We start from the raw sequence: 12,932 nt of genomic DNA on the forward strand, positions 1-12,932 counted from the left end.
AGCAGGTTGTTAGAATGAAAATCCTACATGATGGGGAGAGGGAGGAAATTGCATGATTTATATGAAACAGTGGTGCAGTCTCATCTAGAATATTACATTCAGCACAAGCCATCACTAGTTCAAAGGGACACTGCAGTATCAGACAGAGTTCAAAACAAGGTAACAAAAATGATTACAGCATGGAAGGAGTCATCTAGAGAGACTGGAATTGCTTGCTTGAAAAACAGCTGTAAAAAGGAATGAAAAGTTAAATGTACAGAAGTTGGAAGTTCCCTGCCTCATAGGAACAGAGGAAGGGTCACTGAAATTAAGGGTAGAATATTCAAAACTGATCAAAACTAAATGTTTTCATCAATAGCATATAAAAGAAAATAACTTAATTTTCCTTCCCTTGTAAAGTCATTGTCACTAAACCCCGTAGAGAAGCTTTGTAAATTTGTGTTCTAAGATGAGTCTGAAAACAAAATACTATCCAGATTCATTAAAAGACTGGATTTGTAGATGCACAACATGAAAAGCTGGAACTAAAATGGTTAATGTTAACAAGCCTCCAGCATCAGAGTATAAGATATCTGACTATTTGGAATTAGAATAAAAAATACTTTAAAAAAAACAGCAGTGTGGGAGGCAGGCAATACAACATTTGCCCACACACTCTCTTGAAATTACAAGAAACATTATATTTATGGCTAAAACTGTTACCTGTTAGATTAACCTTACAACTTATGAATACAGGACTAGATGAATCATCATCTTGACCCATTACACTATGTTTTTATCTACTCTAGGTTCCTCTGAAAGAATTGCTTTGGGTTTTTTAAAATAAAACCATTACCAGTATAGTAGTACTGGTAGAGTGCTTCTTTCTGCCACACCAAATTGCAAATTATCAATTTATAAATTGAACTATTTGAGCAAGCCTTCAGGTAAATTCTCAGTGTGTGCATACGCTGTATGAATTGAGGACAGATATCTGAATGGAAAAAAACCAAAGAGACATCACTTCTGCTATTCAGTTTGGAGACTCACCAACATTAATGCATGTCCTGGCAACCTAAGAGACCTATTGATTTGCAACCATTCATTCAAGTGCAATGAAAGCCTTAATTAGATAAATAGCTTTGGTAAAACTAATCTGAAACTCATTTGTTTTGTTTAATGAGATAAAACAAGAAATTAAATATCTGCTCAATGTTCCTCTTTCTGTGCTTCAGCACAATAGTAAAAATATAAATAAAGAAGTATTAATTTGACTACCATTAATATTTTTTGCATTTTATGTATTTCGTTGCAGCAATTGCTGTCAAAGGCAATTACAAAGATACTATTTATGAACTACTGTACTCCAACAGGCTGAGAATTTTTATCAATCTTTTTTGTACGTGTGGAATAAAGAGAACAAGTCTTTTTAATCATTTGCAAACACTCTTTGAGCTGACAGAGTACAACTTTAAGATGGTATGCATGGTATAAGTTTTTCAAGTTCAAAGTTCAATCAAAATTCCAACTTTAACATGATGATGCCATTCTTTGTGAATGGAAATTAAACTCTTGTTTAGGTTTTCAAACCTAAACAGGTTTAAACTAGGTTATAAACACAGTTAAATCTAATAGGATTATTAATTTATGTCTCTTAAATAGTTTTTTTGTCAACAAAATGCAAGGAAGGCTAATTTAGAGCATTCCCCCACACAAATCAGTACAAGCACTGACAGATGTTACAGTTTATCCTGCTGAAGTCAAAACACACTTAAGTTTGGGACAGGTTGTGTCCTCCTCTTTTTTCTTTGGCAGCTAACTACTAGATTCTACTTCAGTTCCTGTAGGGCTTGGATCTCCCATGGCCTTCCTTAACAAACACCACACAGCTCAGTTTGTCCTGCAACACAGATTCAGCATCAGACTCACAGCCCACACCCCCAGACTTACTGCCAAGAGGCTTCAGGCACTGCAGAAATGACAAAGCACAACAAAGCACTGGATTGTACATGAGCTGGGATCCAGAGCAGATCTGTGGTACTTATATCTCATTCCTTCAGCCATCCAATAAACAACAGCTTCACAACTTTCAAAGCTAACCATGTGTGTGCATTGTTTTCCTCCCCTTCTTTCCATATTTTAAAAATCAATTGATGTATCACTGAACTGCATTCGCCTATGGGATGAAATGGAGCATCTGCTCAGCAGTGTGCAGTAGCAGTCTATTGCAGGAAATGACTACCACATCCATCTGAAATTACAAAGTGTCTTAGGTCCACTGGGTCTCACTATCTTAGCGAGAACTTGGCCAGAAAACCACAATTAAATGCTTATCATCTTAAAAAATGTATAAACAAACCCCAAACACCTGCTCTCTCTCCCTCTCCCAAGCCACATCATAAATTCTTGATGTTCACGACTGGCCTGGACCTCAGTTTTCTGTTGGGGTTTTTGGTCCTTTTTTCTAGTTTGCTTTTTTTAATGTAAAATGCAGTCCTTCCTGCTCCTCAATACTGACCTACAAACTGCACACCATCTACTTCATCATGAAGGGCATGGTTTGACATACATTTCGGCCACCAGTGGTATCATTGGAAGCAGCCACTGCTCCTTGCTTGGTGTCACTCATTCCCCAGTCAGGGTGCTGACACTGATACAGGCACTACCTGCAGAGAGGCTCAGAAGGGGCAGCTGCAGAAGCTACCACAATAAAACGCACACACACAGATAAAACACACCCTGTAATTAAACAAAAGACTGCTATTTCTTTCTTTATTGCTCTAACTAGCCCATGTACGTCCCAGTCACATAAAAGCTTGAGTATGAGGTTCAGGAAGCAGGGAAAGAAAGGCTGTCTCCTCAACAACAAGGGGAAAAAATTCCTCACAATCAGTATTCCAGAAAAGGAAAACTAGAAATCATCTGGCATTTTAAGATGTAATGGGTTAATTCAGTTCTAAAACTGAAGGCAGAAGATCCTTACTGATGTTATGAATACACATTGACTGCTATTTATAGAGATTGAAGGGCTTTTTTCTCCTTCAATCAGCAGAATGTTTTCTTTTTGCACTATAAAAAAGTATATTGACTTTTAATCAGTTAGATCACTGTGTCTCTCTGCAGAAAAATATATTTCAAAAAAGGAATTAATCAAAGAAAATCGTATACCATAGGGATTAAATTATTAAATTAATAATTGACCCTAGCTTAATACAATGTCCTTAAAAAGATCATTTTACAAGGTCAGACTAACCCAAACCAAACAATAAGTTAACTGAGATAAAAGACATAGTGACAATTATGAATAGCTACTGCATTTTATACCTAGAATTTGCAAATACTCACATCCTGCTTCCATGGCTTTTAACTTTAGAGTCCAAATTACTTCTTTTTTATCCTTAAACTCATGCCAAAAACATAGGTTTAAAAAAAAATGTTTACATAAAAAGGTGTCATAGATAAAGTTTCACACCCCAGATACTAAAAAAGCAAACTAAAATATTCCACTGAAATGGATCCATTTGCATGAACCCTAGAGGATCTGCAAATCAGCCTGATTTAGGGAAAAAGGGTTTAGGAGTTTGTGCACAGGAGCAGAATAGTGGACGGCCCGGCTAAGCCAGCCCTGAAAGACTACAGAAGAACAGGGCACTGTCACCCTGCCCAGACGTACAAGGTGTCCCATTTGATTTCCAGCCCTACAGAACCCTGCTGAGCCCAAACCAGCCTGAAAGCTCTTTTTCTAAGCATTGATGTGAGCCCTTTTCAGGGGATGGCTCACATCCCAAGGATGTGACCAGACCTGCAGCATCTGGCTGCCTGGTGATCAGGCACAGAAATGCAGCCAGACCCATCAGAGGGCTCAAGTGCTTTAGCAGAGCCAGACCAAAAGTCTGCAACCTGAACCATCACTTCATACACTGGCTGCTACACCCAGCACCTGCCTGGGGTGAGCAGAAACCATGGGTGGGAAGGAGCACTTCATCTAGAACTGAATTACCAAATTATATAGTATAAAGTTATACAGCATAAGTTACATAGTATAAGTATAAAGCAAAAGGACCTTCCTTTCCTACATGTGAAATATTACTTTAATTGTTATATAATTAGCATAAATCTGTTTTATTGCGAGTTGGGCTGAAAAGTCGGCATATTCTGCTTTCCTTTTTTTTTTCTTTTCCCCTTTTGAAAAGCTATCAGTGTCTATTTTCAGCATTTTCATCAGCATAAAAATGCACAGCTTGTTTTGCAATTTCCTCACGGCTCAAATGGAATTCAAACCACTGGGGACACACAAGTAACAACAGCTGAATACAAATCTTAACGGAGTTTGTCATAATTGTACAGTATGGTGCTGTTCATTCATCCTGGCAGCTGGGAAATCTAGTGTGAATTAACCAATAATACAGGTTTGTAACCAAGCAAATTAAAGTATACAATTCCACTAAGTGAATTTTGTTTATTTTCCTGTACGTATGTAACTAAGGGGACAATCAGCTCATATTTAAATCAAGAATTTCAATAGGATGTAACACTAGCAGAAGTTTTGCAAATACACTAATTTTACTTCCAGTGGAGTTGATCTTATTTCCTACATAGACTTCCTTAATAGGTTCCAAGCCATACACAGTAGTACCACATCTGAGGATCTGCAAGCTACATCCCTTAAGAAGGGGGGCAAAACCAAAAGTGAAACCAGTGAGATCCTTGTCCAACCACACAAAAACATGCAAGGCTGATCAAACTTGCTTCTGCAGCCCTTAACTGAAGGCTTTATTTCCAGCACAAGACAATAAGCACTTAATGACTGAGCACAGGCAAAATGAGCTCAAGGTATTTTCAGCTGGAGCTCAATCTGCTTTCAATGTTTTCTGCTTTCAATGGGAAAGGGGTTACAGACAAGTCTGGTTTATGGTAAGCAGGTCAAAGAGAGGCTTATCAGAATGTGCTCTGGACCAAAGCAGAGAAAGGAAACAGAACCTCTCCCAAAGTTTAAAGCAAGCTGCTGCATTTTTGATGTGTCAAGAAATCCATGTCAATTTTATGCAGCTTCCATGAACACAAGCCACAGAATGGCACCTACTCCCCATGCATTGGCAGCAGCACCAGCTAGTTCTGCATCTGGACTTTCCAGGGATGCTAGAAAGCAGCTGACATGTCAGTCCAGGAATTGGCAGCCTCACTCCCAGCCCCAGTGTAAGACCACAGGCAGTGGACATCATCCTATCAATCAGGCTAATCCCCAACCTCAGGGAGAAAAATAGCTTTGTGTTCTGGAAAACTTACTAGGTTACTTCCTATGGCACAAGTGTGGGCTTACTTTCCATTTCATTCAACTGTAGTTAATCAAATCCAGGCATAATTTCTCAGATGTCATAACACATGGGCTAATTAAGAAGTATTCTCAATTTAGTAATTCACTGAAGACTGACTATGAAACAAATTATTATGCAAATAAACACATGAGACACTGAAATTCCCCAGCAGCTACCATGGTCACTATTACTAAAACTATTTTATTTGCTGCTCAATATTTCATGTGTCACCAATCACAGAGCTGACAAGTTTAAGGATACTATACGTGATATGTGAAAGATAATTATCTTAATCGAATACATTTAGCAGGAATACGTAATAATCCTGATTACAATAGGAAAAATTCAAGACTACTTATCACAACTATTTTTAGTCACATAATAGCTGCTAAAGTGATGGGGGTATTAAGTTACTGAGTAGAACCTCTGTGACAGACTTGAAAGCAAAATGTCACCAGTATCAATCATTCGACTTCAATAATACTTCTGACAATAAAACTTCCAACCCACTGAGTCAATCCAGCGCTTCTGAGTGCTGATTTCAGCCAGTACAGCATCTACACAAAACATCACTGCATCTTTTTAATGCAGAAGAAATGTCAGAATTAAAGTCTCTATAGTATATATAAACATAAGTACCAGAGAAATTATTACGATTTTTTTTCTTCTCTTCATATTAGCAACACTTGTAAAAAGAGCATAAAGGTGCTAAAGAAATGTATTGATAGCACGAAATTGGAGGTATTTTCAAAACCTATGTAAATAGAATGGTGTACTGGAAGATTAGGAGCCTTCAAGAAGTGTAATATTAGGAAAACAATGTAATTCAGCAGCATGAAATACAAGGTCACTCAGGCACCATGAAGATGAGAAGCTGCCAGCAAGGATATGGACTGTGACAAATGTCAGTCATTTGTGAGAGGATTATTTGAGTATGAAGCAGATCTATATGCTCAGCTCAATCGAAACCTAAATATCAACCACCATCATGATGTAAGGACTATAAATTCTGAGTGTTTCCAGTAGCCAACTTCTAATGTCCTGGCAAAACCCCATCAACAACACTATAGTCTCCCCAGCTGCCAAATGAATTGATTAGAGAATAGCTACTTGAATGACATAAGCAATTGAATGCTCCTAACAGGAGACGAGGAAAAGTTTAGCAGAATGTAGGATGAAAGTATCTGATACTTCATTTAATTAAAACAGATTGTATATAGTTTGATTTTTTTTCCTCTGCTAAAGAGGAGTTGTCTCTAACAGCATGACAACTGCTAGTGCCAGAATATATGATAGATATCCCCAATGCACTCCAACCCTCTAGCTATTTTCAGCCCAGGAACCTTCTGTGCCTGATGAGGATTATGTGTCCTTAATACATTTCTCTTCCATGAACTTCTCCAGACTCACCCTGAACCCATGTAGACTTTTAGCAGCTGTACCCAGCTCCTACACTTTATTTTCAACCTGTAACCCTACAGTCAGTTTACATCCTAACAAACATATAGCAAAGTAGCTGCTCAAAACAAAGCTAAGGTGAAGACAGCCTGAGAACACCTGCCTGGCCAAAGACCTCTAGGAACCTCACAGAAGTAACTACAAGGTCTCAGAAGATAAAATAGTCATGGTAGCTCTTCAACTTTGATCAAGCCAAAATGTACATCCCACAATGAAGGCTTCTACAGACCAGCAGGATCTTTCACAATATCAGAGTAATGGAGTTTGACACCATGACATCCAAAAGGTTTTCCACAGTAGATCCACTACTGTGACAAAGAGCAACATTGATGCTCATGTATAACAGTATTTTTCTGTGTGCAAGTATGAACCTAGAAAGCAGAAGAGGTGATTAAAAAGGTGTGTTCCTGTGTGCGTGCAAGAACAACTCCTCCTCCTCCTTCTGAGCCCTTCCTTGCTTTCTCAGAAGCAGTATTAGCTCCATAAAGAATGAAACTGAGTGTAGTGAAAAGGAGTTTTGGCATGATGGAGTGGCCCGCAGGGCTGGTGCTTCCAGAGGCACAGAACTGTAATTCATCACTAGTCACAAGAGAAAAGGGAAGAGAAGACATCTTTAGCAGGCAGCAGGAAGAGCAGCAAAGACAGCTCATAAGCAAAGTACTCGTGCCTACTGCACCTACACTCAACACACAACTCTAGGAGGCAAACTGGGAAACAGAAGGGTATTTCCAGAGATCTGGAGAAAGGACATGGCAGAGGGGAACAGTTCCACAGGGCACGATGACCCACTACCTTCTCTGGCTCTGCACAAGCTCTGACACACCTTCACCTACAACAGCAAAAGGTTGAGTCATTTTGTGCTATTTTACCCAGCAGAGGATGATGAGTAAAACCTACACCTCGCAGCTCACTGTGCAAATGCAATCTAATAATCCATGCCATCTTGGATAACTGTGCTGCACCTGCCCTAAGAATGAGTTTAAGAAAAAACACCATCAAGGACAAGGTCAATGTACAGTTCGAAGATCAAAAGCTTTAAAAGAAACATTGGGCTCCCCTAGACAAGGAACTGGACATTTGTTTTATCTAAATGACTGAAGCAGTGGAGTATATTCACGTTTACTGTTCACAGAACAGAAACATCCAAGCAGGGGGTTACTGTAGCTATTTCTAAAAGGTGCTTTTCCATCTCCAAGTACTTTACATGTATTAGTACCAGATGTATCCCAACACAGAAAGCAAAAAATTCGCTCTCCAGTTTTAGGTGACACTGAACTGATGAGAGAAATATAATTTTGTTACACTGTATTTTCAATTATCCCAATTTCTAGTCACAATTTTCAGATAATCTAGTGTGAAGGGCCAAGGACTGAGATGTCCAAACAGATTGAAAAAAAATTATTTCACCCCATACTGATTTTCAAAATGTAATCAATTCTTTTAATGTATACTGTCCTCTACTACACAATGCTTTCCTTTCTCCTGAAGCCCAGGCAGTATTTGAACAGCATGAAGTGAAGTACATCCTTAAAACAATTATAATATCCTTAACACTTCCATTATACTTTATTATCCATAGTCCCCAGGCATGCACACATGTAGATTATCTGTGCTTTATAGATGTGGAAGCGAACTGCACTGCAGGCAGTCCCTGAGCAAGTCAGCATCAGAAGCAGAACCCCTGGTCAGGGGTCATAATATTTTTCTAGGAAATTAAACAAGCCAGGATTTCAGCTGGTCAGCATTTACTTGAAAACAACTCACCTAAGTGAACAACACTCCTGATGAAACCAGCTGGACAAATAAGACTCTCAGCTTGGTGTTTAAACAAGCAAAAAGGCACAAAGAAAAAGTCACTGGAGAGGAAGAACAGACTTAGTATTTTTCATAAGCAAACAAAACCCTCTGAAAATTAGCTTTGGATTAACTTGAAATATTTTGTTGAGGTGGAAAAAAAGGGAATCTTTGTTTCATATGTTTGTGTTACTCTTTCTCCAACCTTATTTTAAGACTTGTAAAATTTTAGGGTCATGTTTAAAAGAGAAAGTATAAAAAATGCCATATATAAAATTTTTTTTTGTTCTAACTTATCCCTTTCCTCTCCCAAATACTGGCATTTTCAGGGTTTAAGTTACTCTTCATATGAAATAGAAGTATGTGAAAAGTGTCATGCCCCTAAAAGTCCATTTCTGGGGGGAAAAGGCACATGCACAGAACAGTCAGGAATCAACACAGAGTACTGCTAACAAAAACAAACTGCTCCCTGGGTGATCACACATGTAGGGAGACATTCCATGCACTTCAGGTGCCCACTTTGTCTCCAAAGAGAACAAGTGAATTAACAACCCTGCTGGACTCTCTATGACCTGCTCCTTGGAACATCCCACTAGGCACTTATGCTGCTGAGTAATTCCATCTGCAGGATAGTCCCAACAAACCCAGAGAGAGCAGTGCACAGCATTCCCATTCTCCACATGGAACCAAGACAAGTGGTCCAAAGGTCCTGCTGTAGCTATACAGCATCTCCCACTGATCCAAGGTCATAGAATCATAGAATGCTTTGGGTTGGAAGGGACATTAAAGACAATACAGTTCCAACCCCCTGCCACGGGCAGGGACACCTTCTGCTAGACCAGGTTGCTCAAAGCCCCATCCAACGTCCCCTTGAACATTTCTAGGGATGGGGCATCCACAGCTTTTCTGGGCAATCTGTTGCAGTGCCTCACCACCCTCACAGTAAAGAATTTCTTCCTAGCAGAAGATCTGCTGGGTTGATTCCAGACTGCCTTACAGACTCACCATCCTCCCTCCAATCTTCCTACCAAGACAGATGGTTGAAGAAAAAACTTTACAAAATGACCCACAGTGTACCGGAAGGTGAAGCCATAGGTGACACCACCACTAAATTTGTCACACTGCGTTTGCTGGTCCATAACACAGAACATCAGCAAAGGCAGAGAGAGTCTCAGCTGGAACTCTGTGAAGCAAGAGAGCATCACGTGTTCATCAGGCACAAGTGAAGAGCTGCATGACCCAGGAGCTACCCAGGCTTCTCACCAGGGTGTTAACTCACCCAGAGCAAATATTTACAGAATAACTGTTGTAGCGCTCACTTGTCAAATGCTTTCAGTAGTGGTGAGGAATAACCACGAGAGTAAACGTGAGGCAGCTCTGCATGGTGTCTCCCTGAAGTGTCATGAATTCGTTTGGTTAAAACAGTGTTTCAGACCTGCCTGCGAACTAAAGCTGTTACCAGCACCAGATCTGCTGCCTCTCTCCTCCTCACTGCACGCTTACTCCATTTCTTTGGTAGTACGCTTTTAAGGAGGAACAAACCACACTCAATTCAGAAAAGGACTTTCTTCATTGGAAGAAAGATATCTGTCGCAAACATCCTCCTAGGGCAAAGCAAGATTAGCTGTTTAACTGTTTAACCCTTAGCTCTGGGTTCATATGGACAACTCGGTTTGTAATCAGGTGCATTACTAATTCACCAGAACAATAAAAATCATTAGGCATCTCCATACAGATTAGTCTTTTTTGTGTGTGTTGAATGTGCTTGGGGAAAGAAATTAATGTACGACTAGAATCCGAATCCACATTACTCAAAAATAGCTATTCTACTGTGAATTTATATCCTACCTTAATCCTAATTATCTTCCTTGCCTATATATATCCTCTTATAACAAACCATTCACCTAGGAAGTTTGGTCTGAGATTCACACCCTGGTATATTTCACAACAACTTCCCCATGCAGAGAAATCTTTTATTTACACGGGCAAAGTACTGCAAAGTTGATGAGGGTACAAACACACACCATGCTGACTTCCCTCAACTCCCTGCACAGTTGTTTATCAGTGCACTGAAACAAAACAGCAGTTCACCTGACTCCCAACGCAGACAAACCCAACCCCACGTGAATTAACCCACCACGTCACTTCGACTGCTCAGGAGGTGGGTTACAATCCAGTGTTGGCCTGCAAGTAATGTCTGATTGACTGCCATTGATCTGACGGCAATGCCACCCCTCGATATGGCTCCAGTCACGACTGGCAGAGTTCAGAGCCGTGAGCAGCTGTTTGCCACTGCAGTTCCCAGCCACGGCAGTGGCTGTACTTCAGCCGGAGCACTGACTGCCCTGCGAAGGCACACCACTAGCCTTTTGAAAAATGGGTGAAACTGAGTGAAATTTGGCTGGGAATCTCGGTGATGCCCATCTGACCCCACGTCCTCACTGTCAGGAAACACGAGAGGTTGAGGGCCAGATGTGCGCATCCCAACTTCACTCCATCCCGTCCTCACACGCTCCAGGACACGCTGCAGTTCGCTGCTGGAGCACGCGTGTGCACCGGTGTCGGAGCACGGGGGTGCTGTACCGCGGAGAGCAGGCATCAGCCCGCCCGAGGGGAAAAGGACAGAGGGGAAGAGCCACTCGAGGAACCCGGGGATGGGACAGGGACGCTTTCTCACCCTGGTATCTCATGTTATACCAGAGCTGACAGCGGCGGCCGGAGCCCGAGGCCCCCCGCGGGCACCTCTCCCGGTGGGCGCCGAGGTGCCGCCCGGGCATCCTCTCTCCCTCCGTCATTCATTCCACCCCTACCTCCGCCCGTCCCCGCGGCCTCCCGGCACCGCGGCCCGGCCGGGGGCGCTGCGGGCGCCGCCCCGCCTGCCCCGGGCACCGCGGCCCGGCGGGCAGGGCCGGGCAGGGCAGGGCAGGGCAGGGCGGGGGCGCTGCCCCGGGCCGCCCGCGGCTCCCTCGCTCTCTCCTCACTCACTCTCTCACTCACCCGGCCGGCGGCGGCCGCGCTTTTCCTCCGCAGCGTCAGTCCGCTCCGCAGCAGCGCCGGCAGCTCCCGCAGCTTCTGCCGCAGCTGCACCGGCGGCGGCGGCTCCTGGGCTCCGCCGCCGGGGCTCCAGCTTCGGGCCAGCTCCGCGCTCTCACACGGCGACGGCATCTTCACGGAGCCCACGGCCATGCCGCATCCCTGCCGGGCTGCGGCGCGCAGACCCGCTCGCCTTCCCCTGGCCCCAGCCCCAGCCGCGCTCCCACCCACAGGCAGGCACACGGCAGGCAGGCAGGCAGGCAGGCAGGCAGGCACACGGCGGGCGGGCGGGCAGGCGCTCCCTCGCACGCAGCACTCGCGCACCTTCCCCCGCACGGCGCGGCCGCAGGAAGCCCCGCCGGCCCTGCACCGCTCCCGCCCCGCGGCTCCGGCGGTGATAAAGTGCAGGTAATGAGCAGGGTGGAGGAGGCGCGGGCGGGAAAAGGCAGAAAGTCCTGTTAACTCCTTTGCGCTCAGGGACCGCCGCCCGGGCTGTGCCCACCGGCCCTGGCGCCCCGCACAAACCCGCACCCACGGCGAGAACACGTGGGAGAGTGGCCAGCACGCTCAGACACGGCGGGTCCGAGCCCAGGCGAGAGAGGTTCGGGCTCCTCCAGGAACTGGGTGGCCTCGGCTTCCTCCTGGAAGCTGTCAAAACTAGGCTGGAGGAAGTGCCAAGCAGCCCGGTGCGACCCCCAAGCACTGAGCCTGCCTGGGCTGGAGGCCTCCTCGCGTTCCCACTTGCCCGAGTTACCCTCTGGTCCAATGATTATTTATGGCTGCAAGAGGTGAAGACCTTCTCTGTTCCCTTCCCGGTGGTTTTTGAATTCAAAAAGGTGTTTCATCCTCCAATGCCAGCCAGCACTGATACTAGAGAAACCAAGCAGTTCATCCCAAGTGAATGACTTGCTTCCAGTCATTCGGTAATCCTTGCAAGAGAACTCCCAATGACAGAAACCAATTCCCTTACTATTTGTAAAAGACTTGTCTAGAATTCAGATCCATGAGTTATGGGGACTTTATTCAGCCTCTTTCTTTAGTCTCCCTGCCTTTTCTAACTCATGCTACAGAAATTGCTTCCTCTCTGCCAGATTCTATTCTCTCTTATTTAGATCTGATGGTAATGTGGGTCTCCCTTACATATATCTTCTGCCTCAAAGCTACAAATGAGGCTGACCTGCTCATCCAGGATGAGTTTACCCGGGCCTAAATGTCTGAGTAAATGGCATTCTAGTAAAGCCAATTTCATAGCCATGTTAGAGAGAGCTGTTGCCTTGTCCCAAGCAAGAGGTCCCACTGGTTTTAGGACTGACCTTAGTACTCCTCCAGCCCCACAGGGAACTGGCTTAACCA

General features: G+C 43.6%; 1 protein-coding gene across 1 annotated transcript in view; it reads right to left on the reverse strand.

Moving 5' to 3' along the window:
* Positions 1–11,932, reverse strand: part of RAPGEF5 (Rap guanine nucleotide exchange factor 5) — a 156,538-nt gene extending 144,606 nt beyond the window's left edge. Inside the window, exon 1 of the mRNA XM_014893578.2 lies at positions 11,544–11,932. Coding sequence (XP_014749064.2) covers positions 11,544–11,732 — 189 coding nt within the window. The 5' untranslated portion in view covers positions 11,733–11,932. The remainder of the gene's footprint in view (positions 1–11,543) is intronic.
* Positions 11,933–12,932: the final 1,000 nt, after the last annotated feature.

The sequence above is a fragment of the Sturnus vulgaris genome, chromosome 1 (genome assembly GCF_052056855.1).
Source record: "Sturnus vulgaris isolate bStuVul1 chromosome 1, bStuVul1.hap1, whole genome shotgun sequence".
In the NCBI taxonomy this organism is placed as follows: Eukaryota; Metazoa; Chordata; class Aves; order Passeriformes; family Sturnidae; genus Sturnus; species Sturnus vulgaris.